At 34.4% G+C, this 19,368-nt stretch overlaps 2 protein-coding genes and 1 long non-coding RNA gene across 3 annotated transcripts; all 3 read right to left on the bottom strand.

Annotated features, from left to right (window-relative positions):
- Positions 1-1,321: 1,321 nt before the first annotated feature.
- On the bottom strand, positions 1,322-3,023 carry LOC141838108 (inorganic phosphate transporter 1-1-like). The gene is made up of 2 exons (XM_074725509.1): positions 2,241-3,023; positions 1,322-2,159 (listed from the first exon to the last, which is right to left on the bottom strand). Exons 1-2 carry the CDS (start codon positions 3,021-3,023, stop codon positions 1,323-1,325), a joined length of 1,620 nt encoding a protein of 539 aa, XP_074581610.1. The 3' UTR covers position 1,322.
- A 2,249-nt stretch (positions 3,024-5,272) lies between these two features.
- LOC141841869 (uncharacterized) lies at positions 5,273-7,880 on the bottom strand. Its single transcript, XR_012602833.1, has 2 exons — positions 7,812-7,880; positions 5,273-5,865 (listed from the first exon to the last, which is right to left on the bottom strand). It is a non-coding gene; the product is annotated as an uncharacterized LOC141841869 (long non-coding RNA).
- Positions 7,881-8,317: 437 nt separating this feature from the next.
- Positions 8,318-18,211, bottom strand: LOC141838106 (amino acid transporter AVT1C-like). Its single transcript, XM_074725508.1, has 13 exons — positions 18,139-18,211; positions 17,805-18,015; positions 13,687-14,009; positions 12,852-13,066; positions 12,735-12,758; positions 12,451-12,631; positions 11,693-11,912; positions 11,462-11,597; positions 10,203-10,222; positions 9,714-9,859; positions 9,211-9,254; positions 9,049-9,111; positions 8,318-8,620 (listed from the first exon to the last, which is right to left on the bottom strand). The coding sequence occupies exons 2-13, from the start codon at positions 18,005-18,007 to the stop codon at positions 8,522-8,524; spliced, it is 1,674 nt and encodes a 557-aa protein (XP_074581609.1). The 5' UTR covers positions 18,008-18,015; positions 18,139-18,211; the 3' UTR covers positions 8,318-8,521.
- Between the last annotated feature and the right edge of the window lie 1,157 nt (positions 18,212-19,368).

The following is a 19,368-nucleotide window of genomic DNA, read 5'->3' as shown; positions in this document are numbered from 1 at the left end:
TCATAAACTGATTGATCAGTTTTCCCTATGAAAGTTGGTTCGCTAGTCTTCTCAATAAAGATCGACTGACTAATCTTTCCATAAGATCGACTGACTAATTTTCCTTATGAAATTCCACTTATCAATTTTCCCTATGAGGGTTGACTCCTCAATCTTCTTTATGAGAGTTGACTCCTTAATTGGCTTAGCCTCATCGAATTGACACTCTTACTCAGTTGGCTCAGCTCCTCTGACTCGATATCCCTCGACTTAGCATGCATAAACCCTTCAACCCAACCATCTTAGGCTGCTCAATAGCAGCATGAGTAACACATGGACTAGCATAGCACGTATGATAATATAGCACGTGAAACAACATAGCATGTTGAACAACATAGTAACATAACATGTTATTAATGCAGCATGATCTTTTACAATATGAGACATGGATGATGGAACTTTCCTCTACAACGATGGGATATTTTCTCTACCACAGATGTAATATCTCACTCCTGTCATATTATATAAAAGGAGTCTATTTTCGCAGGCCAAAGTAGGCGAATGCATACACTTACATCTATATATCCTCATCTACTGTTCTTCTTCTTAATCTCCTTCGGTCAATAATCTAATTTGAACATAGAAGTGACTGAGTCAGACCTACCCTTGACCTCCATTAAATTTCAGAGGCTCTCCAGTCGATCTAGCTATCCCTTTGCTTTCAGAAATTTTATCATCATAGAAGTCAGTTGTCTGATAACTCATCTTGCGATGATAAACAGATATGATAAATTATCTCTAATAGGTATTAGCGTCAACAGTAGTCTAAGATGAGATGTATTAATTGTCGTCGTTATTGGCAACACGTTAATTAGATCAATTTACGTACGTTAAGTAATTTCCAGTCCATGGTACTCGCAAACAACAAACAAAGTTCGCCTGAATATACAATCAGTGCACACAATTTATTCAATTCGTTCACAAACTCTTATGCTGCTAGCAAACGTTTATAGTTTAAATTGTTCAATGAGTCGACAATGCGTCATACATCTTAGACTTTTCAACTGTTCGACAAATGTGCTCACGTCAATAAATGTAAAAATACATATGCATAATGCAAAGGCCGATGGATAGTTAATTGGGATGAAATAAGAAAAACCAACATGACATGACATGACAGCGAAGCACACGTATACATACATATATAAGAAAAACCAACATGACAGCGAAGCATACGTGTGTATATATATATTATATATTAAAGCACACTGAGAGATCGCCGTTCTGTTATTGAGGATGAAGAAGGGCCGGAAAGAGATCATTCAGAATTGTTTGGGTCTGATCTAGACAGGAACTGTGCGTTGCCTGTCTTGCTTTTCGTTATAGCCGTCGTCGGCGTCGACGTCCAGCTCCTGGGCCATCTCCTCGAGCGAGATGCCCTTGGACTCGGGCACCAGCAGCGAGAAGGCGAGTCCGATGAAGTTGGTGACGGCGAGCATGATGAGGGCCTTCCTGACGCCGATTCCCGCGGGGTAGCCCGGGTCTCTGTCCGAAGCGTGCGGGCTCTGCGAGGCGTAGAGGAACCCGATGGAGCCCACGATGGCCCCCAGCTTGCCGCAGGCGGCCGAGATGCCGTGGCACGTCGACCGCAGCCGGGCCGGGAAGATCTCCGCCGGCACGATGAAGGTGGTGCTGTTGGGCCCGAAGTTGGCGAAGAAGAAGGTGAAGGCGTACATGATGATGAAGCCGGCGTGGTTGCCGGAGGTGGTCCAGTGGTGGTAGGGTATGGCGATGCCGAGCATGAAGACGGTCATGAAGAAGAAGCCCATGATCTGGATCCAGAAGCGACCCAGCACGTCGATGAAGGCGATGGTGAACCAGTAACCTGGCACGGTGCCGCAGAGCGCGATGATGGTCTGCGCCCGCGCCACCTTGAACGCCTCCTCCAGTGCGCTCAGCGTCCTCGCCTTGGGGATCCACCCCACCGCGCTGAATATGTCCTTCTGGAACAGGTTCTGGCTGTAAAAGGCGATGTCGAGGAAGAACCAGGTGGTGGTGGTCGCCAGCAGGTGGATCCCGTGCCGCCTCAAGAACTCCTTCGAGAACAGCCCGAACTCCGACTTCTGCTTCTTCATCGTCACCCTCGCCGCTTCTTCCTCATCCACGTTCATGTTAAGCACCTATACCCACACAATATTGTATAATCGATCAAACTTAGAAATTAGTTCCATATATATATATATATACAATTAAATCTATACCTTGGACATGTCGGCGGCGGCCTTCTTGGCGTTCTTCTCGATGAGGGCGGTGTAGCGAGCGGTCTCCGGCATCTTCATGCGCCAGTAGTAGGTCATGGCGGCGGGGACTGCACCGACCATGAGGACGATGCGCCACACGTAGTCCGCCTGCATGGGCAATGATCCCTTACGGTCGACTTCGTAGGGCGGACTCGGGTACGTGTTGTTGTAGTACGAGGTGACGATGATGGAGACGATACCTCCGACGAGGATGCCGAACCCCTGCATCGAAAACACGGCGGCGATGAAGGTTCCCCTCGTCTTCTTGTTGGCGTACTCCGACATGATGGTGGCGGAGAGCGGGTAGTCGCCTCCGATGCCGAAGCCGAGCCAGAAGCGGAAGAAGCAGAGCGTGGTCATGGTGGTCTTTGCCCGGTGGCCGAAGGATAGTCCGGAGCAGACGGAGCACAACACCATCAGTACGAGGGTGACTCCGTAGACCGACTTCCGGCCGAGCTTGTCGCCCAGCCATCCGAAGAAGAGCTGGCCGGCTAAGGTGCCGCAGAGGGCGACGCAAGTCACGGCGGCGTAGACGTTCGCCGGCAATATCCCCGGTTTGGGAGAACTGTAATCCGTGTAGTAGATCCTCCCGAGCAACTTCGTCAGAAGCGAGATGCTGAACAAGTCGTAAGCGTCGGTGAAGAACCCCATGCCGGCGATGATGATCGCCGTGAAGTGGTACCATTGCGTCTTCGCTAGATCGAGGGTCTGCAGCAGGTTGTTTCCCTCATTAGGTTCCCCCATGATCGCCACTTCCTCTGCTTCTGTTGCTTCTGTTTGTCAGGACAACGGCGGCAGTGTGCTCGATCTTATAGCCCGAAATATCTCCGAGAATATGCTTTATCCTCTTCTGACAAATTCATACAATCATTTAAAAACCCACGTCGCAATCAAAGCTTTCACTGTCCGTCTGCAATCTGCCTTCCGTTTTCACCTCCAGCAAGATCTGGAATCGCTTGCAGGTTGGGGAAACCCAGAGTTTGAAAAAAGAGACAGTGGGAAAGTCAAATGATATTGTATTGGATGGTGGTTCGGCTTGAGGATTTGAATATGAGCTGGTGTCGATTTAATATGAGAGAAATGACAGCTGCTTCGTCGACGCGTGTGCTTGCAACTCTGCAGAGATGGATACTCTGAATCGAACTCCGCATTACGTTGACCATTTGCAAATATTATTTTAATGATGATAAACACCAAAGTCGTCGCACCGTTCAGCAATTTAGAGCATCCACAATGCTCATCTGTTATTAACACTAATTTAATAATTAAAAAATTTTTTAAAAAAAAAGGCATGTGTGGTGGGCCCACCAGACTGCCACATGAACCCATTCAATCTTTCGAACACGTTCATGACAAAAGATGTTATTAACGCTCTTATTAACAGCGTTGCAGATTTAATGGTATATCATTCACAAAAACGTAATTTGTAGTTTAATTCGGTTTTGGCATATATAACAATATCTGGATATATATGGCTTACGTAATGCATGAAATGATTATTGTCTGCCATTTTCAAAGTGATCTAATTAATTAGGATAACTTCTTTTCCTGGCAAAAGATTTAATTAACTAAGCACTTGAGTTAGCTTAACTCATCAATATTGTCTTATAATTATCTATACCACTTAGCTTGTATCTCTTGCTCAATCCACTTATATTAAATCTATAGTAACACTAAGCTATTTTATATATATTCAAGGGATAATAATTAAACTTTTATTCTAACGATTAGAAGTAACCAATAAATTCACTGACATATATATAGTACTCGTGCATTTGTATGTTTCAGTTGGATCTTGATTTATATAAATTTTAATTCTTTTCCAAGAGTTCTTCTCATCATCTTTTTAAGAACATCAACTAACTAACAGAAGCTACATCATGAAAAATTCACACGCTGTGTGTTCCAAATTATATAAATTATAAAAAAACGATCCTTTTTAAAAATAAATAAATAAAAACATCCCACCAAATATTTATATCAAAAATAATTTTTTATTTCAACATTGTTGTAGTGAAAAATCAACTATTGTACTTTAATAAAAGTTATTATATATATACAAACTACTATTATATCAAAATATTTTTTAACTTAATCAAAATTACTTAAATGTCATTAAAATTGCTTTAAATTTAACAAATCAATTTAAAATAATTATATTAGCTATCTAAATAGTTGTTACATAATTATAGCTAAATTTTAAATTCTAAAACTTTAAATTTTAAATTTTAAATCTCTAATATTATAATATCCAAACATTCTTTATCAATTTAGTCGAAATTATTTAAATTTCATCAATGAAAAATTCACACGCTGTGTGTTCCAAATTATATAAATTATAAAAAAACGATCCTTTTTTAAAATAAATAAATAAAAACATCCCACCAAATATTTTTATCAAAAATATTTTTTATTTCAACGTGGTTGTAGTAACTACTCTACTACTATAATGTGAATAAAAAATCAACTATTTTACTTTAATAAAAAGTTATTATACACAACATACTATTATATCAAAATATTTTTTTAACTTAATCAAAATTATTTAAATTTCATTAAAATTATTTTAAATTTAACAAAATTATTTTAAAATAATTATATTAGCTACTAAGTAGTCCTTACACAATTGTAGCTAAATTTTAAACAAAATTATAAATTTTAAATCTTGAACTACCTTTATTAATTTGATCAAAAATATAAATTTTATCACAATAAAATGACTAATTTAAAACAATTGTAATTAACTATTTTAAGTTACACAATTATAACAACTGTGCAATATACAATAGTATGGTATTAATTATTGCATGTACATAGAAGTAAAGTACAAAATTATAGTAGTTATAATATCGAATAATTAGTCGATATTGTTAAAATATCCTTGAAAGTAAGGATATTTTTATAAAAGGGATTTCTACTTGATGATTCATTAAATGTAAACGTCCATTTAATTTTTACCCTATTTAAATAGTGTTCATATATATATATATATATATATAAAGGGATACATCATACATGCATACAAGTACAGATCAGTTTAACACAGCTGAGAAGTAAACTGATGATCAAGTCCCGTGAATACATACTGATTAAACAGTAGCTAGCTAAACACTACTACTTGTTACTTCATGCAACATATATATATATAGCATATTCCTGCAGATTAGATCATAATTAATTAACCCTAGTTACTTAAGTATTTGGTGAAGGTCCTACAGTACTTTGTGTGCCGCCTATCCACGATGCTGCATCCTTAGAATGATGATAGCCCATGTCCAAGTCCTTCTTGCCACCCACTGCCGATCCATCTCCAGTACTGCTCGCCTTACCAAACTCGTTTACTGCTCTCACAGCGTTGTTAACGTTGCTCTTCTTCTCCAGAAGCTGATGGTTGGTGTTTGCAGTAACTGCATCGCCCTTCTGCTGCTTGGGGATGTCGTCGAGGTTGATCTTGCGATGAGAGAAGACTGCGGCTGATGACGATGTCTTGATGGATGTCGCAACAGTGAGGAGGAGGAAGAGGAGGATGGAGAGTAGAGGAAGGAGCTTCATGGCGCCGTCGCCTAATGAATTTGTTTTTCAATTTCTGAGGCAGAAGAACTGAATCAGGCTGCTTCTTTATAAGAGAGACAGAAAGAGAGAGAGGTTCCATTATTTTATTTTCTCCTCATTTTTCTCTGAAAATTTTAATTATTTATATGAAGGTTGAGTGTTCTCATTCTGTCTCGTCCATTAAAATGAACAATGTGATTAATGAATAGTGACGTGATAAACATGTGAAATTCTGTTATTTTAGTTGGAAATTCCAATATTTAGTTAGATAAATTGGTAGTGATAACAATTGAGGATTAAAGCCATATATAACAGTTTAAAATTTTAATAGGAATTAATTTCCATTATTTTAAAGTTTCAAATTAAGAGAAGTTTTAGGGACAAAGTGAAATTTATCTTCTTTTTGTGCCTTTATTTTTGTAAAAGGGAAAGAGAGAGAGGGAGAGTCACTTCGTTGTGTTTGTGGTGGATGCAATGGCGTGGTTAGTGGAAGGAAAGGAATTATGAGAGCTATAGTTGTGAAAGATTCATTGGCAATATATGTAGGTTTTATAGGATTGCATTTATAGATTTGAATATTTAGAAAACAAAATTAATATTTATTTATGCTTTTAACTAGTGAATTGTTTCGTGCACAAGTGGGGAAAGGCACTAAATGAGAGTGGCAAATGTGTGGGTTGTGGGTCATTTTATCCATACTTGCCGGATCTTAATTTTGCAATTAGAGTTTAGATATTGGCTTTTCTATTCCTAATTTTTCTTTTTAGAACTCATTTATCTTTTTAAATTAAGATCATAAAATGATTGCATTGATATGGATAAGTGATGACCACCTCATTCCAAATCAACATATAATTATATCTACGTGGCCCTACACTATATTAGCATATCACTTGTTCTAAGATCTCAGACTAAAAGGTTGATGTCTCAAGTTAAATGGACACCTCTACACTTTTGAAATCGAACAAGTGAATGCCTAACCATGATAAATTAAGATACTCAATTTTCCAAACTCTTCACTCCGAGTTGTTCGAGCTCACAATTACTACTGCTCATGCATGGTTATTAGACACAAGCAGACATAGTGAATGATTTGCATATAGTGCTTTATGATCATCATTTCTAAAGTTAATGGTTGGTAAAGATCAAATGGTTGATATTAATGGAGAATGTCATGATTAATGGTCAGCCAACTAGGATTAATATAGTTGAAACAGTGGAACGGTTTTCCAAAGATTAGGGTCACAATCGGTATGATCCTCTAACTTAGCAATAACAATACTCTTTGCTCATTCTTCACTACATCCTTAGTGATTTAATCATCACCTCGCCTTAAAACTCCAACGCCCCTAAAGCTTATTTCAATGTGCGCAATTAAGTTAAACCTTGTTGTACAAGTCCACCTTGGGTCTACCTCCAATAGAGCAGACTGTTGTACATGTCAAATTACACGACTTTAGTATCCATGATGTTAGCAAATTAACACATCATCATTGTTTTCATAACTCAAAAAGATGTCTGATGGCCTAAAATAACTTTAACATCCAAGTCAAATGAATAGAATGAACCAAATTAGTTCTTTTATAATTTCTAATTAAAATATATGATATGTTTAATCCAAAAATATTAAATTCATTTTATGAAATGTTAATGCCATGAATTATTATTAATAATATTGTTCCCATAAGAATTGTAATAGTTGGTTGACAACGATTTGTTTTAACATTAGAAATCCATGAAATCAAGTGTTTGGTTGATGAGTTTTCTTTTAACATTAGAAGCTAGCCGACGGGATCATAAAATCAAGTCATATGTGTGCTGAATGGTTGGATGACAAGGTTTTATAACATTAATTAGAAGTAGATGAAAGAATGAATTCAAGTGATTGCTGAGTTGAATGGTTGGATGGCAAGGTTTGATAACATTAGAAGTAGATGAAAGAATGAATTCAAGTGATTGCTGAGTCGACATGTTACTGACCTGCATTAGGCGTTGGGCGTTGATCTTGACTCCATTGGGTGGGTTCTCCACCACAATGAATTGTGTGATGATGCTTGTCACCTGCATATATACACACACTAGCTCGATCACACACGTTTTGGCAAAGTGCTGAGTAATGTGCTTCTTTGGTGCCCCACACACTTGCTAGTTGTTTTGTAATGGAAGACACCTCCAAGTTCAAGTTCCATGGTCGTCCTGTCCCGTGTATATCTTATAAAAGAAAAATGAAATATTAATATCTTATAAAAGGAATCAAATAGAATAATTGTAAAAAATTTAGAGAGAAAATTTAAAATTTATAAAGAATGATCAAATTTAGGAGAAGGTAGAATCGTCGTCAGTCTCCTATCAAATTGACATGCTTGGTGCAGCATTCAACTAACATGACTTGATTGACTGGTGACAGCTGATAAAGATCAGCTTTAACTATGCCTCTGAAGGTTTCAAGTAAATAGCCAAAATTAAAAGTGAGACACATTCTATCATTTTACGATCAATGTGACTCGCCATAGTTTAATTTGATGGCACACGGGGTTCTTTTTGTTACAAATTATTCAAAATCATTTAGAATGGTAAAAAAAAACTCAAAAAATTCATTAATTAACATCAAATAAAATTCAACCCGACGAAGATACAGGAATGACGAACAAAAATGGGAGCCTCCAAAACTTGATTTGTTTGGTGCCATATCATTGCTTTAATCTGTCGACGATCTTTGAGACGGAAGAGATTGTGCCACAGATGGAAGAAACCACTCCAATTGTGATGATGAAAATGCACAGCAAACTCTACAGGTGAAGCGATTAAATGGGAAATTTTGATGTGTTAATATACACAAGCTGAAATCAATAATTAAATTTTATAACTTAACAAGCAGTATTTTCAAGGTCATCCATAATTAACTCATCAAGAATAGGAATTACAAATAACCTGAATGTCATAATCATGGTAATTGACTACATCTCTCACAAGTTAGTGAACAGTTGATCAAATATATTAAGTAGTGTAGACATTTGATTGCCAATGGTAGATAAGGACAGTTAAATGAAGCATATTACGGACATGGATTTTATGGTGGTTTCCTCGCACCCACTTTAGTCCTATATTATATTTTGGTTAAAGATCATGATATATAAAAGCCTTTGGTAAAGAAAAACGGCATTTTTAATTTAAGAGAGATCACAGTTGGTCTCAATTAATCAAACAATTGGATTACCTGAATCCTTGTAACTTTGTCCCGCAGAATGCTCAAGAAGCAAACGCATGGAAGGATCAAAGACTGCGAGAATGTAAGATTTTAAAAGAGAATATATATTTACTGTCTTATATGATAAAATGAAGTACATTATTTAGTAATGTAAAACAAATAATAACTTACTACAAGCATGGTGAGCAAAGACCCAATCAAAGCCATCACCAATCCTGATGACAATATAAATTCAATCGACTTAAGAATAGAATACAAATTTAAAGGAACTGAAATCCTTATCTGAGCATAGAATAGAAGCAAGGACTACAAAGACGCTTGGTTTGAAGTAAATTTGTAGGATTTCATGAGAGAATTTTGAATATCTAGTTTGATTATATTTATCAATATAAATATGACTATATAAATGTAAGCATCATCATTTATTTTTGCCAATGTTGTTCTATTAATGTAAAGCCAAGATAAATAATATTGTTTTATATTATGTTGCAAAATATACCATATACTTGTCAATGTCACAAAACCCACCTTAAGTCTATAAAAACATGTCATTTGACATTTAACTGAACAATAACCTTTAGAAATATATGCACTTTCTTAAGAAATAATAGTCAATATAATGTAAGTTTAAGAAAAAAGAAAAGGAAGATTGTTAAAGAGGAATACAAACTCACCAAAAAATGGGATCGAGAGTGCCACACATAGCGTAGAAATAACTAGTGCTGTTCTTATCATAATTGGATATAAATGTGTCTTCATATGGTTCGATGGGAGCAACTCCTCCAAACTCATGGCCAAAGGGGTAAGAGTTAATGCATATGTATTCATTAGTTAAGGGATATAAAGATAGAATAGATTAGAATACCTCAATACATATGGTTCAGTGAGAACTTTTTTAGATATTAAACTACTAACAAGCTCCAATATGTTACTATATGATAGATCTACATTTCGATAGAATAGCTTCTTGTAGAAAAAATGACACTTTAACAAACTCTTATTATGACCCCATGTATGTTGATCTAGTAATTAGCATTTGAAAATTGTACAATGATAGATTTGGACAAGATCATTGGATAGACTACTAGAAATCAAAACTCATAAAACTTAAATCAACGCTAGTAACAAACAAAAAAAAAACTCAATGTTTGGTCAAAGGATATTTGGTAATTGGATTCACCACCTGAAAACAAGGCCAAAGAGATGACATTAGTTTCTAGTTCATAATTTCTAAAGATTATTGAATTAAAACCATGTTATAAACATCTCAGATATTAATAATTATGCTTGTAAGAAATATAACAGAAGAAATCTAGTGCTTTAATTAAGTTGAACATCACATCAAAAATTCTTAGGAGCAATTGTGTTAGACATCTAGATCTATATCTGTATATACTCATATACTCGAGTTCAAGTAATTTAGATAGGCATTAGGCCAAGTTTTGCTCGCTTTTTTTTTTACCTAATGACTTCTTTGATGATCATAAGTGTTATCTAAATGGTCCCATAAGAGTTGTTTTTCATATATTAACACAATTTATTTTTTTCCTCATAAGCTTCTAATTTTCTTATAAATTATTCTCAAGAAAAGTATTGTACCGTTAACTGTGCTTGCCTATTATACAGTTAGATATGACAACCTTTGGTTAATAGTAAGTTCCTGTTTACTTCATAGAGAAAGATGAGTGGATGGAAAATTGCATTGATGAATTTTGCACCCTTAATTAATATGATGAATACATATAAAGGATGGGGAAAAGCCACAAATTTCCATCATTTTGCTTCCACACAAATGAAGCGAAAATGGAAGAAAAATATTGATGTATCCAAATTCCAATTACAAGAAAATTGGGAAAAACATAGCTTAATGGTGATGGTGATGGTGATGGTGATGGTGATGATGATGATGATGATACTAGGTAATGAACAAAGAGCACAATGGGAAACAGAGTAAACCCACTGTTTATATAAGTTTATTCTGGTGCTATTTCTTTCAAGTCATTAACAACACCCCTCAACCTATCTGTTTCTTTATATACATCAGCAATACTAAAATTCAACTCAATTGCAAATATAAAAACCACAGTTTTTCCTTCTTGAATTATGTTTATCTGTTAACCAGAGTAAAAATAGATTTCTTGCCACTGCTATCTCATGCTTCTGATTTAATCCTATGGTTTCTTAGACTATGATTTGTAAATATTTGATTTAAAATCTTCCTTCACATATAATGAAACATTCTCCATTGAGGACAACATAGACGATAATCTGTTTCAAAAGCCAAAATAGATTATGTAATTCAATTTTTAATACCTAGTGCATCAATTACAGATGTTTTGGCCAAGACGCATATGCATACTTCATATACTATTTAAAATTAAACAAGTTAAATTTCAAAAATGGGTAGACATGGGGGAATTACCGTTGTCCAAACAGCAATTTTGGAGGCCACACGATTCTGTGGCATGTTTAGTGTGAACTGTGACATAGTTGACTCCCCAAACATAGTGTAACCCATCACAGCAGCCCCAGCAAACATTAAGGTGCAAATTGCAAAACTGCATATGCATTATTAGCCAAACCTAGTTCTATTGGTTTCTATATGACTAGAAATTATTAACAAACAACTAAGGATGTTTTAAGATCTACTCACCATGTAAAGAGAATAATTGGGAATTGACTAGGTTTCTTCAGTGAGGAATATATGTTTGGGAAAACAGCATGACCAGAATAGCAGTAGCCATATATACCAATAGCAATTGGAATACCTTGCAGATTTAGTGGGGTGCCAGTATTTTCAAAACCAACTTTATCAAATGCACCCACCCAAAATAAGCACAAGACTGCTAGCACAGACGCAATGACTCCTCCAACTGCAAAATATTGACAGACAGAATTAGTTGTAAGAAAGGAGTTAACTTGTTTATTCAAAAATAGTTCACATTTTTTGTTTCTCTTTTTAATATTTTCTCAAACATGCATTTTGAATGTTTTGGAAATTGGACATAAAAGTATAATATGATTTTGCGGTGGTGTGCAGGAGTTCTTTTGCACCAATAGGCAAAATAACAAAGAAAAACATGAATTTCTAAACAATGGATTTTTCCTAAAAAAATAAAACAAATAAAATAGGGCATTCATGTTGCGGTAAAGAACGACATGAACATCATTCTCATAATCAAATGAACTTCATGTAGAATATTAAACTAAAATGGTTTTATGAGCAAGATATGTCCTGCAGTTTCTTCCTGGTATTTTACATGAGAAAGCTCGTATTCTATCATATGTATGAGCGTTGCATATAACTGTGCTTCTATTTTCAAATTTTGGCTGCTACAAGCACCTAAAAGGTGAATATACCACATTCATGATTAACAAATGCAAATAGAAGAAAATAAATTATATAATCACCTGATAGGTAACTAAGAACACTTAAATCTCGAAGCCATGTTGTGGGAAGGACTAGAAGCGTGGTTAAAATGGCAAAGAGAAGAGGAGAGTCCATATGTAGCCCACCTAATTCCAACTGTGCATTTGGAAACAAAGAAGACAAGTTATCCCTCTCTAAAATGATATATTCAACACAGCAAGCCTGCAAAATATACAAAAATCAGTAAATTAGAAATATTAAATATTTAGTTAAAAAAACAGAGCTACCCACAAAGCTTAAATATGCATTTGTTTTCATTACTTACATACAACTCCAGGTAGAGAACAATCTGCAATACATGGATTAAATAACCAAGATTAATTAGCTCATCAGATCTCTAATAGGTAAAAAGGTATGAGCAATTGATATGCCCTATACGTACAGAGATGGCAAATCGGCCTGTGGTGCCAAAGGCTGCCTGCCCGATATCAGGGTATGTCTCAAGTCCTTCCTCACTGTCCAAGCAGTAGCGCAGCAGGATGCCAGTATACCAGGCAAGCACAGAAAATATTAGAAGTATGGATAGGCCGAGCCATCCCCCTTCTTTGACAGCATAAGGAGTTGAAAGGATCCCAACCCCACATAGGACATTAATTCCTAAGACAAATCGTACACAATTTATTAAATAATTTTAAAATGAACTATTCATTCACCATGTAAAAAGTATGGGAAATTTGAAAACTATTGAACATCTAACATAAAAATATTTCATCTACCGCTAACACCATCCAAAGCAATTCACAAACATGAAGATGGCTAGAGCAGAAAATTTCTCGTTGACATTCTATAGACTAGGAGACATCATTGGATGCATTTGGTCGTCCAAGTTAATATTATTGCAAAAGAATATCAATAGACACAAAAAAAACCTCATTCAAATTGCTAAAGTCCAAGTTAATATTATTGCACCCTTTAAAGTCTATTGATCTCACTTATTAGACCACAATTTTCTATTAGGAAATAAGCTAAGATGTCACAATTAGACCTAGCTAATAAAGTTGTGTAACATCTTCTCTAACGAATTTAGCCTAAGAAGCACATGCAATGATCAAACAAATCTAAAAAAAATTTGCTACATTAAGTTGACGTTTGAAAATATCTTATTATATAGGAGACAAATGGACCTAATGATAACCTCGGACCAATTTTTTGGTCAATATTATCATACCCTAAAAAAAATCAAAATGAAAAAGGAAATTAGGTTGAAACATGCATACCATTGAGCACTGCTTGTCCATAGGAACAATTTTTGGAGATGGGAAATTCATGAGAGGCCTTCTCTTGTATCTTTTCCAAGGATGGCTTTCTTGAGGGCAGAAGTAATGATTGTGAGCTTTGCCTTGCTTCTACTTCTACTTGTTGTTGATCAACGACAGTGGTGGGTAACAAAGGTTTTATAAGTGATGCGATGATTTCTGGTGTGTGTTTCACAGACCGAAAGGATGAAGAAATGAAGGAACTAGATAATCTGCTAAGCGTTGGAGTCCCCAAGAATCCTATGTTTGGCGATGTTATGCTACCATACATGTCCATGGATTGCCTGAAATATTAAAAACAATGGATATTAATTATAAGTCTAAACATAATCATATTTCTCAGTAGATAACAATAGTAAAATAAACAATTAAACTATAGTAAACACATACATATACGTACACCATCACTGACTGCCCTCCAACTGATACAATTAACTTCAATTCAACCATCTAAACTATAGTGATAGTTTAAAAAACTTTGACTAGCTAAGATCCTTTATTTTGATCAACTTACTGTAGAGAAGCTTACAAATTTTTTTCCATTGAAAAAAGGCATTAGTGACCTTAACATGGTTTAAATTTTTCTTCTTTAATTGAGCGCCCCTTTTGGAAAATCCCTTTTGGAAAACGAAAATTTGGCAACACCTTAGTATTTGGTCTAATTAATCTAAATCAGAACCAGTATATGATCTTTTTTGCTTAGGGGGTGTTTGGTTGGGGGTTATCTTGCAAATAAACAAATCAAATAAGTAAATGTTTAAAATTTGGCATGAATTCCTGAGGTTAACGAAATTTTTTCCATAATTACCCTCCGATTTTAAAACTAAGTCAATTAAAAAGTATTATGAAATCTAATTAAAATCAAATTATTTAATTCAATAAATTTTAATTTAAATTTTTATAAATTAAAAAATAATTTATTTTAAATTTAAAAAAATAAAAAATAATGTATTTTACCATATTTATATGTAATATGAAATCAAAAATAATCATTAAAATATGAGTATTGAAGTAACTAATTAATCTAAATCAGAACCATCAGATCCATAGTAGCTAAGAGTCAAAAACAGAATTTCCTTTACTCATGAATACTTAGGGTATTTTATGTTACAGGATAATCACCGCATATGTTAGCAATAATGCAGATGAATTTTTTTTATAAAACTGAAAGAAAAACAAAATCCTCATAACTTACCAAGAACATTTTAGTGTACTAGCAGTATTCTATAAATTTAAGTAATTCCAGTTTAAACTTTATTTTTTTGAGTTTTGGACTTCGATGAAAAATCTAAAATATATGATCCAAATTTAATTGGAAATAACTAAAATATATGATTTACTATGAACAAATATATGATTCACTATTAGCATGTATAACCCAACTATGATAGACTAAATATTATAACTGAAACTAATTTAATTTAGACCAAACAAATAATCTACAAAAAACTGATTTCATAAGTAGTTAAAATGCGTGCAGATATTAACAAACCAAGAAAATCAAGAGCATTGAACTCGAAAATATGGAAGTGAGAAACGAACCAACCATAATCTGACCAAAGTCATTTTTTGTCTCTGAAAAAAATCGATTCATCATATGGTCATTTTTAAAGTGATAAAATATAGTAATTTTTTGGATAAAGAACTTAATCCTTTAATTAATTTACCATCCATATGGATTAGGGCCCTTTTCCCTTGTTCAAATGAGGTAGCGATACATGAGTGACAGTATTATTATTTAAACAACGTGATTTCAGGCAATCTTCCAGGAAGCCTCTATTCATTGAATGTGGCATCTTAAACGGATGCCACGTGTCTATTCAGGGAAGCAAAGTCACAATCTAAATAAAAACAAATAAATAAACTCAAGGAAGCATGGCTGGCAATTTTTTTAAATATAATTTCACTAATAAAAAAAATAAAAGAGGTTTAGAAGCGAACTGCTTCTATGATTAAAAACAATTTTTAAAAATTATATACAACGAAATCAACCATGATTTTATTATGGATAAAAAATTATAAACCATTTAAAGATATTTATTATTCAGTTCAAACTAAAAACAATAAAATTAGAAGATATATTTTATTTATTTATTAAAAATCAATTTTGTTTATGGTTAAATTATTATGTTATTTATTTAAAGTGCATGATTTAGGTAAACTTCCTAGTAGACTCTCCTTATTCATGGCAGTTCTTTCGACTAGGGACGTCACATGGCATGTCTAGTGGATAGAAGTCATGGGTCATGGCTTTCAAATGCCTTTAAGCCAGAATTATGGGTGGCTTCCATAAAGACCGATAAAATAAATTTTAAAACAAGATCTAAACTTATCTTGACTTCTATAATTTAAAATATTTTTTTCAGAAGATAAATAAATAATTTAAGATATATATAAATGATAGATCAACAACAGACGATGTCACTACCCAAGTCCCACCAATCACTCCTGCAATATTCCTTTCTCTTCCCATAGGACTCCCACCTCCACCACCTCATCTCTTTTTGATTAGTGGCAAGGGGTTAGAACAGTTCATTTTATCAGTTTAGTGAAAAAAAAACAAAAACAATTATATTTTGATTTGTAAAATTCAAGCCAAAACCATTTCGGTTCAGTTGAAAACCAAATTGAAATTTTCAATTAGGTTCAATGAAACCATTAATAAAAACATAAATATAAATTAATAAAAATGATTTAAAAACTAGTATGCACGCAAACAATCCAGTTGAAATTAATAAAAATATATTATAATTTTCAGAATATTGATTGGGGAACATAAAAAAGAAAATAACAACAAGAAATTGTAATAATTAACATACTAAGTTATTTATGCATAAATACTATAAAAATCCTAACAGTTCGATTTGATTTTAACGGTTTAGGGAAAGCTCAAATAAAAACAAATTAAACCTGATAATTCTACCAAATATCCAAACTAAAATCATATAAAAAGAAAAAAATATCATGATAAATATTTATCTATATCTATATACTATAAAAACCTTAACGGTTGGATTGGAATTTGAAACCCATAATTTCATCAAATATCCAAACTGAAACTATATTGTTAAAACGATAAACTATCCTTTTGATTGAGTTCAATTTGGTTTATCAAGTTCAAGTTATAACTATCAGTGAGACATTTGTTGATGATTCTTCTCTCTATGAGAGCATCATCAACACCCTCCTTCACATTCCTTTGACAATCTCCTCCACTTCTCCATCATTACAGGGCTTACCCAGCTACTAGCCACATCAAATTGGCATGACGTCTAGAAGAGCCTTTGCTATATGTTGTAGTTCCCCAAGTAATTCCATCTTATTCATTTCTCTAATCCTTTCAAATTAATAATTATTTAACTCAAATAACTATCTTTTATTATTTTAATTAAAAATTCACTAAATTATTGGGACTTTTTTAGCTTCCACCTAATTAAGTTTAAAGAGTGTTGGCCACACACTATTCCACTGTTCGTGAATCGTGACTCACATGACACGAGTGTTTCTCTTTGATGACTCACCCTGGCAGAAGATTTAAGCCTCAACCACCAGGGTCCAGTTCAAGCCTTCTGAGCCATAAGAATCCCTTTGGTATCGTAGTAGGTTATGATGGCTGACATGTAGAGCATGTGCCTCACCACCGGTCAGGCTGTCAATCTCGACTCTATCCAATCGCCGGGATCTTTCCACACTACAGTGGGAAAGAAATAAATAGAACACGTCAGATTAAGTTGTCGCTACCTGACTCTCCAACAGTTTTCCCCTTGGAAAACTATTCAGAATAGATTCCCAATATTCGGAGAAGTCTCCGTATATTGTTACTAGGCATTTGTTTCAATTATTGCAGAGCTACATCATCAAAGATAAATCAGACAAGACTACTACTGTGTGTGTGTTTTTTTTGTTCGTTGTTTTTGTCTTATGCTATCAAATCAGAAACATACTCCATGCTTAATGATCCTCCTTCAAAAAGAAATCCCCCAATTGGATCCAGATCCCACGGCTAGAAAACCAAATCCACCCGACCGTCAGATCTCGACCGTAAGGCAGGCATACGTGGAAGCGAAAAAGATGTTTACCTGTAACTTTGGGGCCAGTTGGTGGAGTACGAGTTTGGCCTGCTAGGTAGCGCGCCATCCCCACCCTCCGAAGACGAATCGGATCCGTCGGAATAGTCTCCATCAGCGGAGTGCTGCGCTTTCCGCCCTTCCTCCTGGTTGACGCCATCATCCTCCTCCTCGCTCTCGATGAAGAGATTCCGATCGGACACCGAGTTCCTCATCTCACCCCCTTCAACCCAACACAAAGCAGTCAGTACCTCCAGATCAGTCAACGATCGATATAGAGCTTGTAAGCAAAAGATAAACGTAAAAACCCAGAGATCGAGAACACGAGGCCGAGAATCGAGCTTACTTGCAATGGAATGAAAGGCCAGTAGAAACGTCGATCGGAGGCGAGCAGAGGAAGCAGGGCGGCGAAGCGAGTGACTAATTGGCAGTAGTGTATTCGGATTTGTGTTCGTGACCCAATATTTAAACACAGGTCAGCATGGAGCCAAATATCAAAATTGCCCTTGGTTTCTCGAATTTTCATTTAATTTGGAAATTAGAAAACTATATTATGAAATACACAATAAGCAATAATTTTAAAACCTATAATCGACTGTCTGATGCAAATTCCGAGCTGAAATGTAAATGCTTTTAAAAATTAAATTTGATTGTTTTGTGTGCAAAATTTTTATTAATTTTTCTTATAATCCATTATTTGACTATCAAAGTGCATTTTAATACAGCAAGAAAGAAGGAAGGAAGGAGAGTGGAGAGATTATTTTAATCATTAGAATGATTTCTTCCCTAGTTGAAGCAGGTTTCCAAACACATCCTGAAATTTTGATGTTTTCGACAGAATTACAAAATACTCCTTAATAGAACAATTTCACTGATTTAGTAAGATGGATACAATTGGGAATTTATGTTAAGCGCCGTAGAAATAATTTTAAAAAACACAGAATAATAAATTTATTTAATTATATTATAATATTATTGGCTTGTTTCCTCATTATATTAAAATCCTAAGCTCATATGATAGATCATAGAGAGAAGGTAAATTTATTTTTTTAAATTGTATTAAAAATATATTAAAAATAAGATTTAACCTTTTTATTAAATTCAAACTTTCTTGCAAATAAACAGTGTTTTTTAGGTCTTAAATAAGTAGAGATAAATAATTTATTATTGATGTTTTTAGTTGATTTAGTTAGGATTTTGTTTACGAGAGCAAATCTTATGGTGATTTTAATTTATAATTTAAAGTGACTTTTAGTCCATTAAAATATTTTGAATCATAACAAAAATGCAAAAAAGTGGGGGCGATAGCGATTTAATAACAACGGTACTCCATTCGATGAATTGAAATATGACCAACACCTGAGAAATTTAAATTTAAAAAATTTATGACATGTTGATCTATTCAATAAAAAATTTTATGAGACTGAATGGATTATCTTCAAAATTAATTGAATTATAAAAATTAAATATTTAAATTATTAAAAAATGCATACGATTATTTTAATAAATCAGTTTGACGCATATTTCTATATACGGAATCAAAATCCATGAGAAATTGTGCTGATTAGGCTTGATA

This window comes from Curcuma longa, chromosome 11, assembly GCF_044706935.1.
Source record: "Curcuma longa cultivar G26 ecotype Majalengka, Jawa Barat chromosome 11, ITB_CL_G26_1.1, whole genome shotgun sequence".
NCBI classification, from domain to species: domain Eukaryota; kingdom Viridiplantae; phylum Streptophyta; class Magnoliopsida; order Zingiberales; family Zingiberaceae; genus Curcuma; species Curcuma longa.
Note: the sequence above shows the minus strand (reverse complement) of the source record. Positions and strands in the feature narration are given on the sequence as shown.